Below are 26,155 nucleotides of genomic sequence, written 5' to 3' on the forward strand. Positions count from 1 at the left end.
GGCTACCCAGCCAGGAAACACATTTCTTTTACAGTATTACAAGACTCAGGGAGATGAGTGGAATGTGAGTAGATTACATGTATGTCCTTTCTGTGCTGAGGTGATAGATCATCTGTTAGACCATTCCTATGTTCTTTTTTTCATCTCTACTCTTACCTTTAGTACTTTGATCTCTCTACTTCAATTCTAGGTCTACTTTTTCCATGTAACGTTTAATTAACTTTGTACATCACATGGTTTGGAAATTATTTTGTTGTGAACAAAATGGCTGTATGCTTGAGCTTTTCTTTCATGCCCTTATTCATTTATATTTATTGCCCACCTTGTATCATAGACAATTTTAGGCAAATTTCAATAATATCTTGATAGGATAAACCTGAAAAATTGAAATTTAAAAATTAGTATTGAAGACCCTCATTACATATTGTTTATTCCAATAACTTTATTACTTTTTTTCCACTTTCTTATGTCCTCATTTAAGACGTTTCTTCCCTATAGTCTAATGTTTCTATTTTTCTGCAGTCATAATACCTGCTTAAAACACTTCAATATCTCCCCATTGCTATAGGGTAAAACTCAAGCTCCTTAACATGACATGGTCATACCTAAGCTGAGGTAGGAGAGTTGAATTGTCAGGTGTAGGAGTAGCCAATTGAAGTAAGAAGCCGAAAATGAAAGGGTAAGCCTTTAATCATTTACTATGATGATATTAGCAAGAGTCTAAAGCCAAAGGAAGGGGTTGATTCCCCATTCTATTTCCCCCCATAGAATGGCATGCTTTTCAAGGGTTAGTGTGGCTCTGTGCAGATGTGAGAGTCATCTTATTGTTGAAGGAACTTGAAACTAAAGACTCTGGTAGTTTTATGGACCATGAGGTCAGAGGAAGGGCTAGCGGGGTGGTCTTGGAACAGGCTGAATCAGAGTAGGGAATACTGTCTTCAGAGTTTCCCCTTCCTCTCTGAGTAAGGAGTTCTAGGAAGAGATGCCTGGAGAGGATCTTAGGCCAAGGTTTCAGATACAGACCTAAGAATGAAGTCATCAGGGCTAGGAATGTAAATGTGCAAAGAGCATAACTGGCCAGAGAGGCCTAAGACCTTAGCTGCAACTCCCTCCAGAGATGCGAAGCATTTGCTGTACATCAAGTCTGATGTGAGGAGTATAGCTTTTCTCCATGAGGCCTGCCGGGTAAAGGCTTTGTAACTGCCCATGGTAAGGCCTGAAAAAAATCACACGTAGGTTTTAAACCAGGAGCCAGACTCCTAAAATGATTCTTCATGATCTGGCCCCTGCCCTCTATAGCCTCTTGTTTGGGCACTTCTTGCTTTATGCCTCTCCAAAAATTCTGGAAACATTTAAGTTTAGCTTATACCCAGTTGTTTCTTACTTGTTTGGCTTTGCTAATGCTATTCCCTGAGAAAGAATGATTTTCCTTTTCTTACTCTCCTGGTTAACATCTGTTAACTCTTTGACTCAATTTGTGGATTACTGTCTCCTAAGAAGCCTTCTATTACTTTGCATAATGCCCTTCCACTGTGTCCCTAAGGTACCTTTTGCATATATTGTAATTATCTCTTCATATATCTGTTTCTCTTACTGGATTTTGAGATCCTGGAGGATAATGACTTTCTATCACCAAATGACTGAATCTCCCATCTTTACTCATTGTTGGTATTCAGTATGTGTTTTTTATTAAATGAACAAGTGAGTAAATGAGTGAAATATAAACTTACTAGTTTTTCATTCCTGTTTTTTTATGTTATGGCTCTAACTTATCTTTCATATTTCATTTCCTATTGGACCAGCTAAATGAGACTGCTTCCAATTTTCAGACCTCTATACTTTTACTTAAGATCTCTTAAAAGCCTAAAATGTCATCATCTTCTTTGTGTACCAATTGAAAATTGGCCTCTTCTTAAGGATATTTCTCAAAAATCTCTTGCTCCTTAAAGCTTCTTGATCCCTTTAAAACAAATGTGATTACTCTTTTCTTTGCCTTTCCATAGCATTGGGTTTTTACCTTTCTTATGGTGTGGATTTTATGTCATATAATTTTTTGTTTGCTTATTTTATCCCATTTATTAGATTTTAAGTGCCTTGAGATTAGAGACTTGTGTTTTCTTCATATGAGTATTTCTTAAGGCACCTCAACCAGTTCTTTCCAGATGGTAGCAGGTACTCAGAAAATATTTGTAAATGAATATAATTAAGCCAAAGTAGAGATGGTCATTGAGAACCAGAAGAAATGAAATGTAGCAAAGAAAGAGAGGAAAATAAATCACTTTAGAATGTGAATAATTGCTTCAAAATTGAAAAGTACTAGAAAGTATCCAGGAGATGACAGCAACTATTCAGAGAACTGGCTTCCAACTGTCTTAAAAACCTGGAAATGTAACATAATAAGCCTTGTTTTCCCCAGTGGATAAAGAGCACATACATTTTGCTAATGCTTTAATTTATCCAGGTTGCAAAGCACAGTATATATATATGTTTTTTTCCTTTATGTTAGTTAAAATCAGTTATTTACTCTCAGTATTTTCCCGAGAGTTTTGGTTTAAAGAGAGGAAGTGATGGATTATGCTGGGTTTTTTTTCATGTAAACTTTTAAAAATTATTTATTTAAAGATCAAAATGTTATACTATGGAGGGTTATTTATTTATTTATTTATTTATTTGCTCTTTTCTTGTCTTCCTATTACTTTCAAAGTATCTTAAGAAAAACAACAACAAACGTGATATAGGACTTGACTTCAAGAGAAATACAGCCTGGGCAACAGGGTGAAACCCCATCTCTACAAAAAATGCAAAAATTCCCCTGACATGGTGGCATGTGCCTGTAGTCCCAGCTACTCAGGAGGCTGAAGTGGGAGGATCACCTGAGCCTGTGATGTTGAGGTTGCAGTGAACCATGACTGTGCCACTGCACCCCAGCCTGGGCAACAGAGTGAGGCCTTGTCTTAGAGAGAGAGAAAGAGAGATAGAGAGCACGTAGAAATAAAGGTTCTGTATGCCAAAGCAGTGGTTCTTGGATATGAGATTGTTTCATGTAGATGCTTATGTAGTTCTTCCAAATTTGGGGCAAGTGATGGGGTTACTAAAAATATTTCTAATATTAATATCTTCCAGGCTACTTACTTACAAATGCTGACCTGGCACTACACAGTACTTAGTTATACTTATCCATTGAAAAGCGATAGAGCCTTGTAACTCCTTACCCTTAGTTTAATAGCCTTGCTATTTGAATTTTGGGTGTTGCTAATGCTGGAAAAATTATGAATTTTCTAGTTATTCTTTATTGAAATGTGTGTTGATAGGTTTTCATATAATTTATAAAAATGTTTTGGTTATAGTTAAATCGTCACTTTATGAAAGAGATATTTAAACTCATACCAATATAATGAACTGTCATAAGAAGTATATTAATGAACCTAATATGAATGTCTTAGCCAAAGTAGCCTGGAAAAATTTTGGTAATGGATAGTTCTAGATGGGAGGGTCTAACGCTATTTCTTAGTAACTGAATCACTCACCTTCTGGGCCTCAATTCTTCAACCGTTAAATAGGTGTTATATCTCTAATTTATATGGTTGTTTTGAGAATTAAATGAGATCACATGTAAAATACGTAATAGTATGCCTAATACATTATTGGCAGTCAGTAAATTTTAGTTCCCATCCTCTTTCCAGGAGCGTAATGTAATATACTTCTTAAAAGAGTGAGGTCCTGTCTCCGTAAGCCTTCAGATGGTTTCTGTGTATAGATTGTTCAGTCCCATGATTATTTACAACAATCTTCTCCTCCCTATCCTCATCTCCTGGCTAGTGATCCTATCACTTTTGAAGACTGAAGGAAGTCTTCAAGTACAGTATAATCCTCCATTCTTTTATTCTAGGTGTGTTTTAGTACAAGTTGAAAACATAATAGCAGTAAATAAGAGGACTGGATATATTGATTAAACAGAATTACTGATTGTTTCATTGGAAAACCAAATTTACACTGCACCATAAGCCAGTTATATTGATTAGTTATCATCAATACACGTAGCTTGGGATGCAGGATAAATTTGATTTCCCAATGAGTCAATGTCTATAAAGCCTATGTTATTTATTTTATTGAAGTCCAGAAAGATCATGGATTTATCACCCATTGTCATCCCAGGGATTCTTACTAGCCTACTCATTTTCCTTAACTTCCCTTATTTTGGTCTGCCAACCAAATCAGTCCTAAATCTTGAATGAGTCAGGTCAACTGCTTTTTTTTTTTTTTTTGGTGATGGAGTCTCACCCTGTCACCCAGACTGGAGTGCAATAATGCGATCTCAGCTCACTGCAACCTCTGCCTCCTGGGTTCAAGCGATTCTCCTGCCTCAGCCTCCCGAGTAGCTGGGATTACAGGCACACACCACCACGCCCAGATAATTTTTTGTATCGTTAGTAGATACCGGGTTTTGCCATGTTGGCCAGGATGGTCTCGAACTCCTGACCTCATGATCCACCCGCCTCGGCCTCCCAAAGTGCTGGGTAATATTATAAGTGTGAGCCACCATGCCTGGCCTCAGCTGCGTTTTTACTTTCTCCCAGGTTACTAAGTATGGTCAGAGTCGGGGTATAGGAAAATCACACAATTCTGCAGATTGATGCTACATTACCTCAGTGGTTTCCAAACTCAGCTGGACCTTCATAAGCTATTTAATCATCGTTAAACTTTTCCTTTGTCAGCTTTCTTTTGTATTCCCCAAGGCACCGCTTCTAATTTTACCCCTCTATTCTTTTCTTCAGTCAAAAATATGCTACTTAGTAGAAAAAGTAGAAATAATCAGGTCAAAATCTGGCCTTTAGTTTTTTTTCTCTTCAGCCCTGAATTTATTAAAGTACAGAGTCTTACATCCTTGGATTTTTGCCACAGAGAAAGAGATGACCTCGGTTACTTCCAAGTTTATCATGTTATCTTTTTATGGAATCATACTTCTTCTGTCTTTCTCAAACCCTGCTCCTGCTACCCACCTCCTACCCCAATGCCATCTTCAGTTTCTTTGAATTCTTTGGACTTCATCTTTTCCATCTGCAAACATGCTTAAGTCTGTTCTTTACCTTCTTTAAACTACCATCCTAGCTCTCTAATTCCTTTCATGGTCAAAATTTTTGAAGAGGAAATCAATATTAACTGTTGCCACCAAAGCATGAGTCTGCTTTTCCTTCCAACCAGTGTAATCAAATTGCTCACAGCATCACCAGTAATCCATGTATCTGTTAGATGGTTTCAAAGGCGAGTAATAAGAAACCTTGCACCACGTGAACTTCTTCACTTAAACAGATTATGAAGAAGTATAATATCTCTTATAAGTAGAAGTACAGGTATGTATAGGCTTTGGGGCACACTTCTAGCTCCATATTCCTGCAACTCTTTCTGTTCTCTGTCCCTGGATGTGTAAACTATTTCCAATCTGGCTTCTCTCATGGATGCGTTTTGACTGCCAGCAACTGGGTCTACACGTTTCATTGCTTCAGACCATCAGGAAAAAGAAAGAACTCTTGTCTCAACCACTGAATAGAAGGTTTCCATTTCATATTGGTGAAAAATGGTTGCTAGGCAGAATTTATGCAGTGAGCCTCTCAAAACTGGATTCCTGAACCAGTAACTGCTGAGAATGACAGGAAATATCATAATTTGGTCAGCTTTCCATAAGTCAGAGAAACATTTAAAAAGTGATAGATATCTAAACAAAATTGTAATTCAGTTATTAGGAAAGAGGAGAGAAGTGAATGCTAGATAGTTAACCAAGTAGTTCCGTTTTCTTATTGTAAAACCCAAAGATCCCCACAAAATGGAAACAACTCAAGTTTTCGTCAATACATGAATGGATAATCAAAATGCAGCATATCAACACAATGAAATATGATTCAGCAATAAAAAGAATGAACTACTAATAAGTCCTACAACATAGATGAACCTCAAAAACATGCTGAGTGAAAGAAGCCAGTCACACAATTCTACATATTATATGGATTCCATTCATATAAAATGTCCAGAATAGGTAAATATGTAGAGAAAGAAAGTAGGCTAATCATTGCCAGGAGCTGGGAGGAAGGGAAAATGCGGAATGACTGGTAATGGGTATGGGGTTTCATTTTGGGGTGATAAAAATGTTTTCAAATTAGATTATGGTGATGATTGTACAACTCCATAAATATACTAAAAACCATTGAATTGTACATTTTAAACAGGTGAGGATTATGGTATATACATTATATGTCATAAAGCTGTTAAAAACACAAAACATGAACAAAGGCTTCTCTTCATTTTTCATCCTTTTGGGCATATTTAAGCAGAATTAAATAATGGTACCCACTCACTGCTTTGAAACATCTTTGTTCATTTGTCTTTGGCACTGTTCTATTTTGGTTCGTCCATTGTCTTACTGATTGTAAGGCACTGTTACTTACTTCTCTGTTTCTTTTACTGATCCTTTTCTCTTCTGCAATATTCATCCCTATCTTTCTCCTGTCCTTTCAATAGACTCTTCTCTGAGTCTAGCACAATACCTGGGCTTACAATAAACACTCATACATTTTTGTTAAATGAATACTAAATCTGCTGACTCCTAAGGTTAATCAATCTCCCTATTTTCTTGTATATTTTTTGAGACAGGATCTCACTCTGTCACCTGTGCTGGAGTGCAGTGGACGATTTCGGCTCACTGCAACCTCAACCTCTTGGACTCTGAAGATGCTCCCACCTCTGCTTCCCAAGTAGCTGGGACTACAGGCATGCACCACCACACCTGGCTAATTTTTGTATCTTGTTTTTTTTTTTCTCTTCCTGAGATGGAGTCTTTCTCTGTCACCCAGGCTGGAATGCAGTGGTGCGATCTTAGCTCACTGTGACCTCTGCCTCCCAGGTTCAAGCAATTCTCCTGCCTCAGCCTCCCAAGTAGCTGAGATTACAGGCACATGCCACCATGCCTGGCTAATTTTTGTATTTTTAGTAGAGATGGGGTTTCACCGTGTTGGCCAGGCTGGTCTTGAACTCCTGACCTTATGATTTGCCTGCCTCAACCTCCCAAAGTGCTGGGATTACAGGCGTGAGCCACCGTGTCTGCCTAATTTTTGTATCTTTTGTAGAGAGAGGGTTTTGCCATGTTGGCCAGGCTGGTCTTGAACTCTAGGGCTCAAGTGATCCACCTGTCTCAGCTTCCCAAAGTGCTAGGATTACAGGCATGAGCCACCATGCCTGGTCAATCTCCCTATTTTAAATCTCTAGCACAGGCCTCTTGTCTTTCAAGTTCCAGTGTTATATTACTTAGCTGTTAGAAATACCTGCCTGGATGTTATTAGGCATCTAGGATGTGATTATTTTTCCCAGTCAGGCCTGTTTAACACATATTTATTTTTAATTAACATCTTTATCTTCTAACTTCCATCTTGTTACAACCCTTGATTTCATTCTCATTATCTTTTTCCTCATCTTCCATATTTGAATATCATGTGAAGTCTTATCTATTCTACCTCAGATATGTCTGTCAAGCCTTCACTTCTAGGGTCCGTCCTAACTGCCTTAATCCAGACATTCTGTATGTTGCTGCCATGTGCATATAAGCCTGATCATATTAAACCTCTGTTGTGAAAGCCTGATGCTGTCTCTGTAGACTAGGATGTAAAGGTAGTTACTTTAGTTAACTATACAAGGCCTTGTGAAATCTGGTTTTAAACCTGTTTTTCACCTTGACTTTTGCCATCCTGAGACTCTCTAGCTGTGATTTCTTACCAAAACTTCCTTAAATTACAGTGCCCTTTTATGTTTCCATGCCTTTATCCATGCTATTTCTTGGCTTGTAGTGCCTTTTCCATTTTGTTCAGCAGACTCCTATTTATCATTTAAGTTTCTGTTTAGAAGTCATTGGTTTACTCTTTGATCAATTATTTATTAAGTGACTGTTTTGTAACAGTTACTGTGCTTGGTCAGTGAATTACGCATAAACCCTTGTCTTCATGGAACTTACAAAATAGATCCTCATTTAAATCTTAATGAAATCCTCAGTCCTCTCAGTCAGGGTTAATTAGTACTTTGATCATAGCTATAATAGTAACGAATAAGATGTTCAAGAGGAAATGCTATGTAGTGAAAAGCTCATTGGCTTAGACGTCAGTAGACTTTATTATTTACTACCAATGGGTAAAACTTACTTTCGTCACCTTTAAAATGAGAATAGCAGTATTTAATCATGGCAGGGTTGTTGAGGCTTGGCGGTACTGTATATAACAGAGAAGAGTGTGTAGAACAGAGTAACCTAAAGTAATATAGTCTATTTTAACTTGTTATTTTTTATATTGCATAATTTCCTTGTCCCCATTGTCCTATGTGGGCTGAGCCCAGCATCATTCATTTGTGTGTACCACAATTTGGTACAAATTGTGGCACTCAACAAGTGTTTGGTGAATTTTTTTACATTAGGTATTTGGGGACAGTGTAATAGATTTGTCTAAATAGTGAGACTGAGGTGAGCTTTAAGGCTTCTGGTTCTTTTGTTAGAGCTTTAACTGGTAGTATAACACCAGATTTGGATAGTCTCATAACTTTACTCAATCCCTGGTAAAAATTCTAAGTGAAGAAAGAAATGGTCCACAGGCTAACAACAGACAGGAAAGGCTCGGGATCATTTCTTGAATAATTAACTTGGTTGCAAAATTATATTTTTGCAAAATATCCAAACTAATAATTAATTGAAGATGGGTATCTAGATGGCTTAAAAAAAAAATACAGACATACATTGAATAGTGACATGCAGAAATTCCTAACTACGTAAAATTTGATTTTACGTAATTAAATAAAATATAGATACTCCAGCGTCTCATTGTAACATAAAATCTTCATGTCAGGCCTCAATAAAGAAAGAATTCTGCTTTAGTATATGTCTTCTCTGCTAGAATCCACACAATTGAAGGGTTTGTTTTTGTTTTTGTGTGTCCTTTTCATTAAGACAGCATAATGCATAGATCAACTGCACTTGATTTATAATTGGTACTTTGTAAACAGAGGTTTTAGTTAATTTTCTTTTTATCTTCATGAAGGCACCATAGATTTCAGTTTGTGAGATAAAGCATTGTCTTATATTGTATGAGACCCTATAGTACCTGAACATTATTTCATCAAGATTTATACAGAATGTGAAACCTTTCTAGAACTTAAGTGCTTTTATCTTCAAGCTGACAGTGCACTGAAAATGTTTACTGCTTTTTAGGGGTTACCATTTATTTAAGTTGTAACTAATGTCTACCATGAATTTTTAATCTAAAAATATGGAAATAGAAACTAGTCAGATATAGAAGTTTAAAAAAACAGGCAGTGTGAAAATTTAAGAACAAAATACGAAGTGCTAAAATTTTCTAGGATTTGGAACTTTAGCTAGAAGAATTTATTACTGACTTCTGTTGAGGTTATCCAGATTTATCAGGTATTGCCAAAGGAAAGTGGGCCAGATTGAAAATGGGAAAATCTTCTAATATGATTGTGTTTTGACAGGTTTTCTGTTTAAAACTCATATACTTTTATTGACTTATATTTAAGTTACATTAAAATGGCACTAAAACCAGTGAGATGATAGACATGCATACATTTGACTAATTAGATAATAGGTTCCAATTCATTTAGGTTGTAGAATAATTGGGATACTTACATAGCTACCACTGATTTCAATAATTAACATTGTTCTGGAAACTACTGTGCTTTAATACAGCAATGTCCAGAAAGTTAACAACATTTATATAGCGACGCAAACGTAATGGCTTTAGTTAAATAAATGTTAATATTTCTCTTATGTACTTAATTATTTTAGTCTTTTTATTGAATTTTGCTTGTGTTTTGACAACCAAGCATCTTCGTAATATGACCACTTTTTCCTACGTCAGGGAAATACTGACTGTGAAACTGCCACTGATAGTGTCTGAAGGGCTTTGTTCTGTTTCCTGTTCCCAAGTTTAGATTTAACTTTGGGATTCCAGAGAAAGAAAGGAGCCTGAGCATTGAACTGTGGGGCAGGGGAGCTGGGGAATATGTGGGTAAAGTGAGTGTTCTCCTAGCACTTGGGCGGTGGCATTTAGTAATGTACAATGAGCGTTGCATAACTCCAGGGCATGTTATTTACAAAAATTTTGATGTGAAAAGTGCCCCCTGGAGTTGTGCACCTTAATAGCCATGTTGTAGAGCTCTGTTCTGTTACACATACTTTTCTGAATTCTTATTATTTGTTTTTGCATCTGCCTTTTCCATGAGATCGGGGACAACATTGTAATAATCCTTGTATTCCCACAGCTGGCTCAGGTAAATAATAAATAATTGTTATTAGAAAATATATTGGTATTTTATTAGAATATTTGGCCACTCATACCATGTTAACTGGCTAATTGGGTTTCAAAAGATCTAAACTTTACAGTTACTTTTTTTTTTTTGGAGATAGGCTCTCCTTCTGTCAGCCAGGCTGGAGTTCAGTGTCGTCATCATAGCTCACAACAACCTCCAACTTCTGGGCTCAAGAAATCTTCCCACCTTAGCCTCCCAAGAAGCTAGAACTACAAGCATGCACCACCATACCTGTCTAATTTTTTTTTTTTTTTTTTTTTTTTTGAGGCAGGGTCTTCCTATGTTGCCCAGGCTGGTCTCGAACTCCTGGCCTCAAGCAATTTTCCTTCCTTAGCCTCCCTGAGTTCTAGGATTACAGGCATTAGCCACACTGCCCAGCCTAAAATTCTTACAATTAACATGAGAAAAATAATAATCAGATTTCTATAGTTGTATCATTTAACTATTAGAGGAAAAATGTGAATCGTACCTTAGTTGTTGATTTTGTTTTAATACTTCTACCTCTTCCAGGTGATTCTCATTTGTTTAATTCTTATTCATTTGTTCTACCTGATCAAATCAGCAACCATAATGGGCCTAGGAAAAAGAAAAAATAGCCTATCGATGTTTGAGTTATATTTCTTTCTAAAAATTTAATAATCTATCAAATTCTGTTCTTGTAGAACATAAAATATATATTCTATGTATTAAAATGGCATTGCCAGCCAAGCTCAGTGACTTGTACCTGTAATCCCATATACTCAGGTGGCTCAAGGAGGAGGATCATTTGAGGCCAAGAGTTCGAAACCAGCCTGGGCAGCATAGCAAGATCCCATCTCTAAGAAAATTCAAAAGAAATAGCCAGATATGGTGGTGTGCATCTGTAGTCTCAGTTACTGGGGAGGATGAGGCAGGAGGCTCTTTTGAGCCCAGGAGTTAGAGGCTGCAGTGAGCTTTGTTTTGTTCCCTGATTGGGCCACTGCATTCCAGCATGGGTGACAGAGACTCTACCATCTCAAAAAAACAAAAACAAAAACAGAAAAAACAGCCTGTGACATTGCTTTATATTATTTTATGTAGATTATAGTGATGTATTAAAGGTGTGTGTATACAAACACATAACATGAAAGTTTTTTAAAAAGTAGAAACATAATTAGATGATGTATACTTAGAAAAGTCCAATAGACTTACCTGGTAATTTTAACTTCAGTCTCTGAAATTAGACTAAAGAACGAAAAAACTAAATTAAAAAAAATTTAGAAAGATTATAGTATTTAACTTGAGTGCCATTCATAACTTTTTAAAGACTTATGTTCTACCAGTCAAAGACTTTAGTACCTGGAGATTGTGTCCTAAGAGGAGCCCTAAGTAGGGCATCTTTGTAGAGAAGGTCTTATGTCTTCTGAAGGAAATAGTATTTCCAGATCTAAAACTTAGGCTGACCTCTTTACTTTGAATATTTTGAGAATCTTAGTGGAAATGGATATGAGTGAAGTTTGTGAAAGGGCATTGTGTAGTATTAATGTAACTTTTGGGGATAGATACAGGTATATAAAGGTATAGGTATATAATGTGATCTAGATATGTACTTATAAGGTCCCAGAATAAGTGATTTCTCATCTTATTCATGCTTATATTTGGTCAACAATCTGTTTCTGAATACATGAAGTCTTTTAAATTTTGCTGGTCATACCATGGTGATAACTATAAAAATGTATAATCTTTTAATTACTTTATAACCTTTTGGGAAGAGGGTTGGATTACTATGTTATCAATAAATTTGCCAATTTTGTATCCTCTTTCCCCTAGATGAGGCTTTTGAGGAAGTGACGGGGTAGGGAACAGTATTTCTTAAATGAAAAGTGAAGAAAGTAAGTTGAAGACCAAAACCTACACATTCTCGTTTATAACACTGTTTTAAAAATGACAAAGTCTGCCTCATATTTTTGTGTATGTGGTAGAGCGTTATACTGAGAGTACATGTTGTTGGAGGGAGCAGACTTAGGGAAACAAAACATTGTACTTTAGACCCAGATTTGTTACTATGTAAATGGCTTTAAACATGCTAGTAATGAACCTCATCTCAAATAAGCGGGTGTGTGGCCTTTTCTCCAAAAACATGTATTACCTTCACCATCTGAAATTGGATGATAAATGCTATTTTCTCAAATGAGACTAATAGCTAACTGTTTGATTATAAGTACATTACATGAGAACTTTGTATCCTATATCACCTGGAGCAGTGCTTTATATGAAGAGACTCTCAAAAAATATATTGAAATTGTTGGTATTTTGAAATCATTTTTATAATTCTTTCTAGATCTGTGATCTGAACTAAGTGATATTTGCTTTGTCTTCAGATTGTTTTTAGTTGTGTTGTAACTGGATTGTGTTGGAAAAAGTAGTCCTTAAGTGACATAGCTTCAGGAGATTGTAAATATTAACATGCTGAGGTATTACAGAGTCTTTTATTCTATTTGGACCTTTTTTAAGTATTTTAAAAAATGATTGATAGAATAGGCTGGGTACGGTGCCTCATGCCTGTAATCCTAACACTTTGGTAGGCCAAGGTGGGTGGATCATGAGGTCAGGAGATTGACACCATCCTGGCTAACACGGTGAAACTGTCTCTACTAAAAACACAAAAAATTAGCTGGGCGTGATGGCAGGCGCCTGTAGTCCCAGCTACTCGGAAGGCTGAGGCAGGAGAATGGTGTGAACCCGGCAGGCGGAGCTTGCAGTGAGTCGAGATTGCGCCACCGCACTCCAGCCTGAGTGACAGAGTGAGACTCCGTCTCAAAAAACAAACAAAAAAAAAAAAAAAAAAAAAAAAGAAAAAAATTGATAGAATATATTTGAAGACAGTATGTATGTGTGCATACATATATATATAGTTAGCAGAAATGAAACTTAACTTTCATTTCTATTATGTGAACAAATTCTCACTTCCCTGATGTATTGGTATTTTTGTTTTAGCCAAACATCACCATTTTGACCATTGTTTGTTAGTGTCAAGGTATAAAAATAAATATTATTGTTTTTCTCTTCCTAATTTTGGTTATTTTTCCTATAGATATTATCTTTGAGTTACTTGATAATTTGTGAATAATTGTGTAATTCCTCTGGTTTTTCTGCTGTGTGATAAAAGTTATTGTGCATAAGCTTAATAGCCATTGAATTTGACTTCACTATGGTGCATTATAGGAGAATCTATTGTTACCTAATTTAGTCATAATTTTATCATAGCAGCTTAACATCTCTTATAATTTTAATTGTTATCAAGAAGTATGACATCATTTAATTTGACTCAAAATGTAGAAGGATGGATGAATGACAAATTAATAATTTACTACCTTTGCATAATACTGAAGCATAGCGTATTAGAAGGATTGATGGCAGAAAAGGTTAACAAATTTGAACAGCTTTCATTAGCTTTACATCGTCATATGTTTGTGGTGCTGACTGAAATAGGCTTTGTAGGAGATCTCAGTCTAGGGAACTAATTACTTGTGCCGATTGCCGCACTGATGAATAGAACCTCATTGTATCATTCCCCTGAAGACGAGGAGCAGCCAGTGATTCACGACTGCATCCTGGCTGATATTTGATAATAATTTTCACAGATAAATGTAGGTAGGCAGAATGATGAAGTGCCTATCCAAGCTCCATGACTATCAAAGCCCTACACATAGCCATCTGTGTACTGCGTTTTTCCTTCTCACCTAAGGAGAATTTCATTTTATTAATTGAATTAAAACAACTGTTGTCTTTTGATTGTGTGTATATTCTGTGGTTATTTATTTATTTTTAAATAACATCGTGGTTTTATTTCAAATTTAGACAGAATAATGAAGAAATATATAATAATAGCTTTTTAATTTTTCCTTTTTGAGAACTGTGATTCTTATACTTTTTTTGTATTACATTTCGATTACATTATATCTCCTTCTCCTGACCAAAATCAACCAAGGAAATATTTGATGTTCTTATCCCTTCAGCATTTTCAGAGATCAGTCTCTACTCTTTTAAAAAAATTTTCTTTAAATAATGTACTGTTTATTTATGCTTTTTATTAATACAAGATGCTTTTTAATTGATAAAAGTATTTATTTAAAAACCTATTTTGAATTTTTAAAGATAACATCTTTAAAACATCAAATAAAGGTAACTTTTACTTGGGTATTTTGGGACTGTCAGTTGATAAAGACTACTAATTTGTCAAAGCTGACAGATACAATTTTATTAGCTCATGAAATATAACTAAGATTGTATTTTGTATTAGTCATTCCTGAAGAAGTTTTGATTATTAATAATTTTTTAATTTCATTATTGAAACTTACAGGTGTTCAGGCTGTATATCTTTATTGAATTAATATATTCTACAGAGATTTTTTCTTACTATAACTGAAAAACCTTCAGTATTTTCATTATAAAATATTTTTCCAGCATGCTAGATCATGATTAGTTAACAAGAGAGAAAGCTGACATTTATATATTGCCATATAAAATGTCTATGTAATAGGGAAAAATATAGAATTTGAAATGAGCAAACCTTTTTTAAAAAAATACATTTCCAAAAGTATGCTTTTGATATAGCAATTATTGCACATCATATAGCATGTAGTTTTTAATTAAATATAAAAACAGAGTACATAAAACAGAAATCCAATCTGATTTGCTTGAAAATAGATTGCTATTTCACTCTACAGGAATGGTTTATTTAAAAACAGTAAATGGAAAAGAAATGCATTTTCTTGTGTTGTTCTAAGCCTCAGGGGCTAAATGTAATGAATATTTTAAGAGATTATTTTAATTAAATTCCTGCACATCTAAACAGAGTAATATTTTATTATCACATACATAACCATGTAACTGAGATATTCATTAAAGTTAACACTTTCCGGACCAAGAATTCATGGTATGATTTACTGACCTTGTGCAAAAAGGCACAAATTAGGAAGAAAAATGAAGGGGGACGGACTTTGATTAATATAGGTAATGCTATACCATATTTATAATAGCCTTTTCCCTATTCTGGTTTATAAATGCAGCTACAGAGAAAGGTGCCCTGCTGAGGCTGAAATGAGGCTGAAATCAGAGCACATGCCACTAGAGTGTGGGGAAACTGATCACACTGTCAGCAATTCATTTCAAAATGATGTATTTAGTGCTCATTTCACCTTCCAAGAAAAGGAAAAGGAGTTCCTTAGACTAGAAGGTGATATTGTTATTTTCAAGGACATACCTAAGTTAAAGATTGCAGAAAGGGGAGTGTGAGATGGAGGGAGAATTAAGTGGAAGGAGAGGGAAAAAAAGGCAGAGCAAACAAGGAGAGCTTTATGCAGAAATTCAGTGCTACCACGCTGTTTGATAATTGCTAACATATGTGGCTTCTCTGTTTCATTGTAGTCGTCCTCGTGAGTTCTGGCGCCTTGACTACTGGGAAGATGACTTGCGGCGCCGGCGACGATTTGTGCGTAACCCTCTAGGATCGACACATCCTGAAGCGACACTAAAAACAGCCGTGGAACATGGTCAGTGTATAAACCATTCCTTGCCAATAGCAGCAGGTACAGGACTTGGTAATGAAGAGCATAACTTCATTATTACAAGGCACTGTAAAATGGTCCAACACCACATTTCATGGTTATTCATACCAGAAAGAGAAGTTAAATTTTTATAGTTACTATAGAGTCCTATTAAATTATGGTATCGGGTATATTTATTTATTATGCTACACATACAAAACTTACTTAACATAGACCCTTTGTTTCAGAGTACAAAGATTAAATATGTCTCCTTTTAAGCGACACATTCAGCTTTGAGTAAACGAATCCAGGAGGCATGCCTTAAATCCATGAATATCAGAAAGACAGCATTTTCAAACCAGATAAGTTTCCAGGTTCTGTTGTGTATACATGGTTTTCCCCCAGTCGTGGTATTTTAGCATGAGATCATGAAGTGAAAGATAATAATAAATGTCCAAGTGCCTAGATACTTTCTAAGCCTTGATATGTAGATGGTTATGATAGATGGCTCATGGAAAAATAGAATAAACATTATTTTCATATGTTCCTATTCTGTATTATTTTGTTATCAGAGCTTAACAAAACATTTTTCCTTTTTTGTTACAATGCATATGACTATGATTCAGTTTAGGTAAAAGTCTGATAAGTAAATTGGAAAAAGTGAAAAGGTCCTTTGGATTTGATAGTATAAATTTTTATCATAAAGTTTCACTTATTTTATGATTTTTGAAAGTCAATTAAGATATATTGGTTAAGGGGGAAATGCTTCTCCCCATGTTAAAATTATTCTGATTTTGTAAAATATAAATTGATTTTTAATAAGGTCAGAAATACTTTTAATTTTCCTTTTTCAGGGTATTTTTTTTAACATGCAGCAGCTTGTGGTTAAATGGAAATATGTAGTATACAAAATAAATGTTAATTTATATTCAGTAAGGATATTACGAATTTAGATTAAAAATCTGTAATCTTAGGTTTGGCCTCAGTCAGGCAGCTTAACCTCTTGCACTCAGCCTTAAAGAGCCATTTCTGGAAGAAAATGTCCACAATATGTCATCAGATATAACACCAAATGTGACATCAGTCCTTTAAAATAAATGATCATACGGAGAATAGTCAATAACAAAGTGATCTAAAAGCAATAATAGTCTCATGGCCCTACATCTTCAACTACAGGAGGTGGAGAAAGAGAAATAAAATGTAGAATTAATTAGGCCACTTTTGCTTTTAGAGTTCATATAGTTTTTAGGTGGTGATAACAGATTTCAGAGGTTTTTTTTTTTCTTTTTTTGTTTATTTTTTGGGGGTTTCTGGGTTTTTTTGGTTAATGATGCTTACATTGAGGAAGTAAACTTTTTTTTTGCAATTTTCTATTGCCATGTCCACTTAAAATTTGAAATTTAATTATTTTTCTCTCTTCTAAACCATCATTTACAGTAATTTGTGAGTTCTGAGATCTATACATGGCCATATGTTTTCATAAAAACATTTTCCTTTTATATCTGGAAGGGGATGATTTGTTTTGTAAAATTGCATATAGACTATTAACCTTTTATCCTTAGATATCAATAATTTAATTTAAAATTTGTGGTATAGATTTAATACAGAATTTATTAAAATATATTCTTATCAAAAATAGTACATTTAACCATTTTGAAGAATTACAGGATTCTTAAGAATGAATAAATTTTAATTGTTGAACTTTTAAAATCATATTGTTTTGTCAGCTTTTTTAATGCTAATAATGCAATAATGTTTGACAAAAAAAGAATTCATTAACATGATTTTACTATCATCTAAGACTCTTGACTTGTATAGAAGCAGATTTCATTCTGACTACTCTTGATAGTAATTGAAAGGTTAATCCAGTGTTAATTAATTATCTGTTTTATTGTGCATTTTTAAATTGAGAGAGAACAGCAAAGGTAAGCATTGAATAAAATGTTATAGTAATTTTATAATTATTGTCACACTCCAAAGCATTAAAAACAAAACTTGGGTTTGAAATACATGTTTAAAAATCTGAATGTGTAGGAGATTCTTCAGTTGTCTTATAATTTCAGAGATATATCATATTTAATATAACATTTTTTGAAAAAAATACAAATTCTAATCCTACCTCATGTTTATTTTATTTTAAATAATAATGAAATAAATTCAACACACAGATTGTATTATGGTATTGTTTGATGTCAGCATAATTTATGCTAATATATTCTGTAAACAAAGAGCTTAATTTTTTACTGGTTTATTAAATATTTTATAGTGACATTCAATTTTAATTTGGTGTCTAAAAATTTTGAAGTATTAAAGGAGCTAACCAAAATAAACTAATTAAGAATTAAGTATGCAAAACAAAATTGTTAATGTGATCAAAAAGCCTTTGAAATTACAGACTTTAACATGGATAAATACCATGCTTCAATGTTGAATTTAAATGTTTAAAATAGATATTAATGAGCATTGTATGTCAGTCTTATATTTTTATGACTTCTCACTTTTATTTATAATTTAACTAAGGAGATAGGACATTTTAAAAATGCAGAATCTTAGAACACCACAAACTGTATTATTATCAAAGGAAGATATCTAAATAGATGTGCCATTGGAGATCAGTTATGTATTTTAGTAGTAAGAGCCATCTTTTTTATAGATTGATTTGATTTGAAGGAAAGCCTCTAGTGTAAAGGTGGCAGAGTAAATACCTGAAGAGTAATGTTCTCTGTTTGGGCGATCAATACCAGCCCCATGACTCTACTTCTGGCTACCTTCTAGTTAAAAACAAATTTTTTAATTCTGACAATTTAATTGCCCTTCCCAAGTTCACATTAACTTGCTTGGGGAAAAAAGCTTTAGGTAATTTTTCAAACAGAGACCCTCCAAAGTGGTTATTTATAAAAGTCATGTTGTAATGGGAGATTTCTTTAACTTTGCAGAAACTGAGTCATATTTTTAAATTAAAATTAATACTTCCTCTTATGATTAAATATTCTTTATGGAAATTAGCAGCTCAAGCAAAGCTGGGCATTTTATTCTTGAGGGCATTTTCTTCCATTTTATAGTTTTAAAATTTATTAGAAATTAGTAGCAATGATTTGTAACATTTTCCTAATGCCAGAGCCCAGGTTAGCAGTTATTTATTATCAGAGCATTTTAGATGTAGAAGGAACCTAAGGCTAATATCTAGTCTAACTTTATTCTTTACAGATAAGGAAACTGAGGAAAGAAAGGGCCAGTATGATTTTTGGTAGATAAAGGACTAAAAAGCCCAGGTTAATGGACTGAAATCCAGATTTTCATCAGTGTGCTGTGCTGTCCTCTAAAATTCATTATTAAATATAATGGGAATTTTATATTCAAATTAAAGCCATGTAAAAAGTGTTTTAAATGGTAGAAAGATTGGTTTTAATTCAGGTGCTAAAACAGTGTAGCAGAGAATCCTATTGAATTCAAGACATTTTTATTTTGTAGAGAATGTGCTTTGTAATAGAAATATATAAGGAGAATTTAACATCATTTTAAAAGTATCTTGTAAGCATATGGAATGATACAAGTAACTCATTTGGTTTTCTAGGGATGACAGATCATGTAAAGATCTTAAATCACGCCATTGTCTCATAATTTCAATAATGCCAGATGCTGTTGCTTCCTTTTTAGGATCAACATATACTAGCTTCTCTCTAAAATTTTGGGTAACCCATGATTATTACAAGATGCACCTGGCTTATTCTCCTAATTATGCTTTGTAGTTTCATTAATTTTTCCGGAGCCAATTTACTTGACTTGGAATGCTATGGACATGGCATAAACTATAGAGGGGAATCAATTAGTTTAGAACAATAGTTGATTATAAGATATTCTTTATGTGTCCTGTTCAGAATACTGTTATGGTGTGTGCTTCACATCACACTAAGTACATACCCATTTTTATTTTATGTATGTTCGAAGACACTCTGTTATTCCAGTAGTATTCTTTTTTAAAAATGGCTAATTTGTAAAGTATAAACTTCTTTTACTTTAATATAGGCTATTGATGATTCCAGTTCACTTGCTCAGTAGATGTTAAAAAGGATTTTTATCAAAGGTGGAACAGTTTTGTGTGTGTTTTTGCTCTTTTTATATTTTAATTCTACTTACTTGTTTTGTATTGGATAGATAAATCAACTCATGTCCAGAGTTAGCTCTGAAGAACTTGAATTTTACATTTTGAGGACCAGCCTCTCTCTCTTTTAGGCCTTTCATTGTTCTTAGCCTTAGTGAATCAAATCATTTTTAAAGATAGCATTTCTGACAGATTTCTCCAATTTTATATAACAATTGCAGTTTAAGTATTAAGTTAGGATAAATATTAAACTAGAATAAAAGGTGAAATTAAACCAGAATAAAAGGCATTTCTTAATAATGATATGAAAAATTTAAACGGCGATCACGTTAGTAACAATTTTATTAGCCAGAAATATCTGAATTGAGCTTTAAAATGGAACCCAAAGTATATTCTGACTTCATCCAATTAACTTTTAGACTAGTGTAGAATATACTCACAGAAGATATCAAAATACTTGTTTATAATGGTTGAGAATAAGGCAAATGAAAGTTAAAAATATACTTTTCCCCAGCACATATAAACATGATAATAATCCTTTATTTTATGCTTGGAAAAGTTTTGTTCTAATTTTTTTTTAAAGTTCTTTAGCAGAAAGCTATTAGACCACTGAGAATTGAACACCAGCGCATGTGGTGCATATTAGAGTACTGTTGGTAATTTTACTGCTGCTAACCTAAAATCCTCAAGGGGGAGTTAATTACAGGAAAACCATTCTAAATATCAGTAAGCTGCATATTTTCCATGACAAGAGGTTTTTCAGTGGAGCTTGAACAATTCCAGAATCTGAGCTTGTAAAAATAAGTAAATAAATAAATTAAAGTGGGTGTATGTATGCATACAGTACACCTATAGTATGTAAAATTTTTAATGAAACTTTAATTCAGAAGTTGCCTTACTGTGTTTTAATATAGGCAGCATGATTAGAACATATTTAAAAAATTTTTAATTTCAATTGGAAGGGATAATTATATTTCTCGTGGTCATTTAAATGAATGTGAATTGATTTTTTGAGCTATTTTAAACCATTACATATTGCCACTGGGGACTCTCATTTTTTTGTAAATGTTTGCAGATTAAAGAGGTTTCTTCTTCTTTCACGTAAGCTTGGTGTACTTTAGGACATGTATGGCAATAATCAGAGGAAGTAATGAGCAGGGTGTTTAGTTGTTTCTGATGTGTTTGGCATGTTCATCAATTTTAGATTTGGAAATGAATATTTTTTGTTCTTGATTATTATTCTGATTTAACCTTTTAAAATTCACTATGAGAAACATAAGAATTAGTAGACAAATTTATATGCACATTCATATTTGAACTGTGGTTGTTTTGTTTTCTTTATTTTTCTTACATCTAAGAGCTAATATGGCATAGTGGTTAAGAGCCCAGATTCTGGCACCGTGCTGCCTGTTTTTAAATCCTGACTCTAATTGTCAAAAGCCATGTTAACTTAGGCAAATTACGTAACCTCTCTGAGCCTGCTTTCTTATCTTAAAATTAGAAATAAGCAGAAGGTTTATGAGAATTAAATGAGCTATGTAAAGTATTTTTAACACTCCCTGGCTCATGCAAATATTAGCCTTATTATTAATATTTCTGCTTTGAAGAAGGAATTATAAATCCAAGAAATAAAAAGAATGTGGTATACTGTTTCTGTACTAAAATCCAACCGGCAAATAATAATTTATTATAATTTACTGTATAAAAACATTTAGAAGATGATGCTTCATTTGCATTTCTCAGTGGCCAATATATTTTTAATAAAGTTGATAGCAAATTGCAAAAGATTTTGTTTAGCCTCAGGGCAGTGTTTCTGATTTTAGAGTAAGGAACTATAAATACTTGAAATATAAGTGATTTTAGAACATAGTTCTGTTTTTCTAAAAATTATTGGTTAATTTTAAGTGTATTTCTTTTTAGCATTTAAAAAAAATAGGCTAGGTAAGATGACTCACGCCTCTAATCCCAGCAACTTCGAGAGGCTGAGGTGGTAGGATTGCTTGAGCCCAGTAGTTCAAGATCAGCCTGGGCAACATGGGAAGACCTCATTTCTACAAAAAGTTAACTTAAAAAATTAGCTGGGCATGGTGGCAAGCACCTGTGGTTCCAGCCACTTGGGAGGCTGAGCTGGGAGGATTGCTTGAGCCTAGGAGGTAGAGGCTGCAGTAAGCTGTTACTGTGCTTTTGCACTCCAGCCTGGGTGACAGAGCAGGATCCTGTCTTGAAAAAATTAAATAAAAAATAAATATAGCCACTTTAATTAGATACATTAAAGTAATCTTTTCAAACATATGTCCAGATCATCATATGTGTGTAGCTTACAATGCAGCCTGTGGGTATGAAAGATTTTATTTACCCATAGAGTGTATTTAAAGGTAAATGTAGAAAGCTCCTTCCCATGACTTCTTATTAAATAGAAAACTCCTATGTTTCAGTAGCACTGTAAGTATTGTATTTAAATGGTATACATGGTGAATTCACAATAAATATGAGAAAAAAACTTTTACCTTTAACTTTATCTGTAAATGTACTTATTAAACCCTAAGAACCTTTGATCTGCCAAATCAGGCAACACATGTGCAGTTTATTTAGAATAAATTATATATATGTATATATGTCATGTTACTGCAAATTGATTGCTTTATTCTTTTTGGGGTTTGGGCCTTATGCCTAGGTAGAAGCTGCAGTGGAGCAAAAAAACAAAAACAAAAACAAAAAACCAAAAAAAACCCCAAAAACCCTAGCCATCCGATTTTCGTATCAAAAGCTGCAGCCTGGGTAGATCAGGTGCTTTACCTCTGGGATTTATCTAGCTGGAAGCCAGGAGGGTCAGGTGAATATTCTTAACTTTCCCTTATATGACACTATTCAAAAAAACAAGATTAGGAAAAGATACACATATGAAGTTTTACAAATCACAATTCAAAAGTTAGCATCTGCCTTCCTGCTTGTCTTAAGGAGAAAGCTGCTCAAAACAACAGGAGTTGTCCTGGAAGGATGTGGGTTTTGAATCAGAGTTTTGAATTTCAGGGTTTTCCACTTTCAGTTGTGTCTCTGCTCTGCTTTCGGATCCCATTGTTGAGTGTAGGTGCTCCTCAGGGCTGCTGCTTCCCTCTCTAGATGTGGTGTTCTCTTTTCCTCCGTCCGCCTGCAGTTGCTGCCTTGTCATAGTGCCTGAGTCTGGTACTGCTGCTCTCCACAGGCTACTCCAGTTCAGGCCGCATGAGGCCCCTTGCCCACATGCCTCTCATCCCGGGCTTTCTGTTATGTTTGCCCCTGGGGTGCCTTAGCCCTTTAGTTTAAACATGCAGAGGAGGTAGTGTTTGAGCTTTCACTTAGTTTCCACACCGCCTTGCTCCTGGATATTTGTATAAGGGACGAAAGGGCGGAGGAGTGAGTGTATGTGTGAACATGTGGATGAGGGTAATGTGAAGGAAGGAAGGAGGGAGGGTGGATAAAGAAGGGATTGCAGCTTTGAGGAGCTGCTGTAGTCTTACTAATGTCAGATATGGCTTCAGTATCTGGGCCTAAATCCTCACTGGCTTGTGAATGTCTCTTAGTTTTAACCCTTTTTAATTCTGGATTCTCCTCCACAGCCACTCCTCAACCATTCCAAAATGTTTGTCAGTATAACATTATTTGGAGGAATGAATCAGTCCTTATTTTTTGGTGTTAAATATTGTTTCCAAAACTGGGTTTTGATCGTTCCTATTAATGAATTTTCCAAAAAAAAAAGTACTGCTTTTGAACCCACTCCTGCCCTAACTATAAGTAAATAAATGGTTTGGTGAGCAGTGCAGGGGTCAGATTTAATGGGATTAGGGTGCTTGTTTAGGGTAACATTAGACTAGGTTGGGGGATCAAGTTTGTCAGATCAGACATGTGTGCCATCCCAATCACTTTCTCCACTGTGGCTGACTCTGTGTATAAAAGATTGACCATCTTTGGCCACCTACCCTTACCCAAGCCCCTACCCCTCTGCCGAAGTACTCTTCCCAGAACTGATGGACAGCTTTGTTTCCTTTTCATTTCAGCCACAGATGAAGATATCCTTGCTAAAGGAAAACAGTCCATCAAGAGTCAGGCTTTAGGAAATCAGAACTCAGAAAACGAGATCCTCCTGGAAGGCGATGATGATACTCTGTCATCCGTGGATGAGAAAGATTTAGAGAATCTTGCTGGTAAATTTGGTGGTTGTGCAGATATTTCAGCTACCTCTGGGACAATAAGCATCTAATTACTTACTTTTTCAGCTGTGACCACTAGGACTACCAAGCTTATACCCACAATTGCATTAATTGGTTATTTCAAACACTACCCCCTTATCTTCTATAGTTTCTCTTTTATTTTTCTATTCTGTTCAGTCTTCTTACTCTCCTCATTTTTTTCTTTTATGAATAATTTTCACTGAAAAAGAAAAAAGTTTAAAAGCAGCAACAAAAGAACAAAATTGCTTCACCCATCCCATAGGAGTTACCAAATCTCTGTAAATTAGCACTATAGGTAAAATTCTGCCAGTTTTTGTTTTTGTTTTTGTTTTTGTTTTTTGTAAATAAATCTTGGAGGGAGAGAAGCTATTTGCTTTGATATACAGGTCTTAGTGAACATGCTGTATATGCATGTTACTCAAATCAATTCTGAGAATGCCATGGCTTTTCACAACATTCACATATTTTGCCTGATGTAGGAATTTTGATTTGCACTCTGCAGATTCTCAGTTTTACATCCCTTATGGGAAAAATTCTCTTGTTTAGCCAGAAATTTTAGTCATTCATTAAATGGCTTTTTTACTTTAATACCTGTGGCTGTGTCCCTCAAGGAAGAAAGTCTGAAAGGTTCTATAATTTCAATAGGTGAAAATTACATAGTTTTCCATTTTGATAATTTTAAGAGAAAAGGCATTAAAAATCTTGCATTCGGTGACATATCTGCAACCTGTGCTACTATGCCACTTGGTAATGCAAAGCAAAAAGAGAAGATGGTGTCTTCTTTGGTAACTGTAAACCTCTCTGTAAAGTAAAATAAAATTAATTGGTGCGAGTGCAGAGTAAGGTAGATACTGCTATTCTGTAGTCTTTTCCTTCGCATCCATTTACCCATTTCTTCCTTTATTTTGCTTCTATTCTTGCTGCCGGTAATATATTCATACAGTAATAGAGGTGAAAGGGGAGTTTAATTATATAATCTTGACAATGGCAATAGGATTAAGAAGTAATCCACACTAATAAAGTGGTGTGGGTTAGAAATGAAGTGGAAATTGTCAGGGGTCTTCTGTAGGACCTAGGCTGCCCTAGCTCCTGCAGCTGTCTGCTTACCCTATAATTGAATGTCTGAGAGTGATTGAAAAAATGTTATTTCTTCTCAGTATTACATGCTAATGTACAGAGGGCAAAAGGAGACAGCAAAAGAACACATAGCTTCTTATTTCATCCATTTATAAGGATGAGCTTTGGGAAATCATGGCTGTTCTGCAGCTATCTGCTGCCCATCTGCAAACACAATGTATTTGTACATTGGGAATAGAGGGCAAAACCTGCTCTGATCTCCGCAGAGCATCCCTTCTATTGTCCTACTGGCACACATTAAGATTGATGTGAGATTAAGCACTATCACCCGTCTAACAATCGATGGAAATGTCAATTCATCTGAATTTTGAAACACTTATTCACCCATTGATTACCTGAATAGGCGCACCTTGTTTATAGGCACTATGTTAATTCAGAACTATCAGTGCCAGTCTTCTCTTACGCTGTTTTCTTCCCCTATAGGATTTATACCATGAGGAATTGACAATGGAATTTTAAATTCTTTCTACATTGATCTCTCTCTCTATATATGTGTGTGTGTATGTGTGTGTGTGTGTGTATATAATTTTTAGTTCATATTTTATATTTAGCTCTAATATACATTATGCTGTTATATCTGTAGTGAATCTATTGTTTTCAGTAGCAGTCTGATTTGTCTCTTTGATAAGCCCTGTGGAGATTTGATTATTCCAATAAAAATTCATTCACTTGGAAACCCACCCTCCAGCTGTTTACTCCCAGAGTCCCTGAACTACACTAATATTAGATTTGGAAGCATTGAACAATACTTAACAGTGGAAAGGAAGGCTTAGAAAAGAAGTATTTTTACCAGTCATTGATGGAGTAAAGTTGTTATGGAAGAGGTTTTGTGTCAAGCTGGCATAAAA

The 26,155-nt window shown here is 34.7% G+C and overlaps 1 protein-coding gene across 6 annotated transcripts in view; it reads left to right on the plus strand.

Annotated features, from left to right (window-relative positions):
* The window catches only part of LOC105463467 (LPS responsive beige-like anchor protein), a 770,029-nt gene that overhangs the window by 425,947 nt on the left and 317,927 nt on the right, over positions 1-26,155 (plus strand). For all 6 annotated transcript variants that reach the window (XM_011710554.3, XM_071092575.1, XM_011710553.3 and 3 more), the window contains 2 exons: positions 15,742-15,866; positions 23,997-24,143. In XM_011710554.3, coding sequence (XP_011708856.2) covers positions 15,742-15,866; positions 23,997-24,143 — 272 coding nt within the window. The remainder of the gene's footprint in view (positions 1-15,741; positions 15,867-23,996; positions 24,144-26,155) is intronic.

This window comes from Macaca nemestrina, chromosome 3 (assembly GCF_043159975.1).
Source record: "Macaca nemestrina isolate mMacNem1 chromosome 3, mMacNem.hap1, whole genome shotgun sequence".
NCBI lineage: Eukaryota > Metazoa > Chordata > Mammalia > Primates > Cercopithecidae > Macaca > Macaca nemestrina.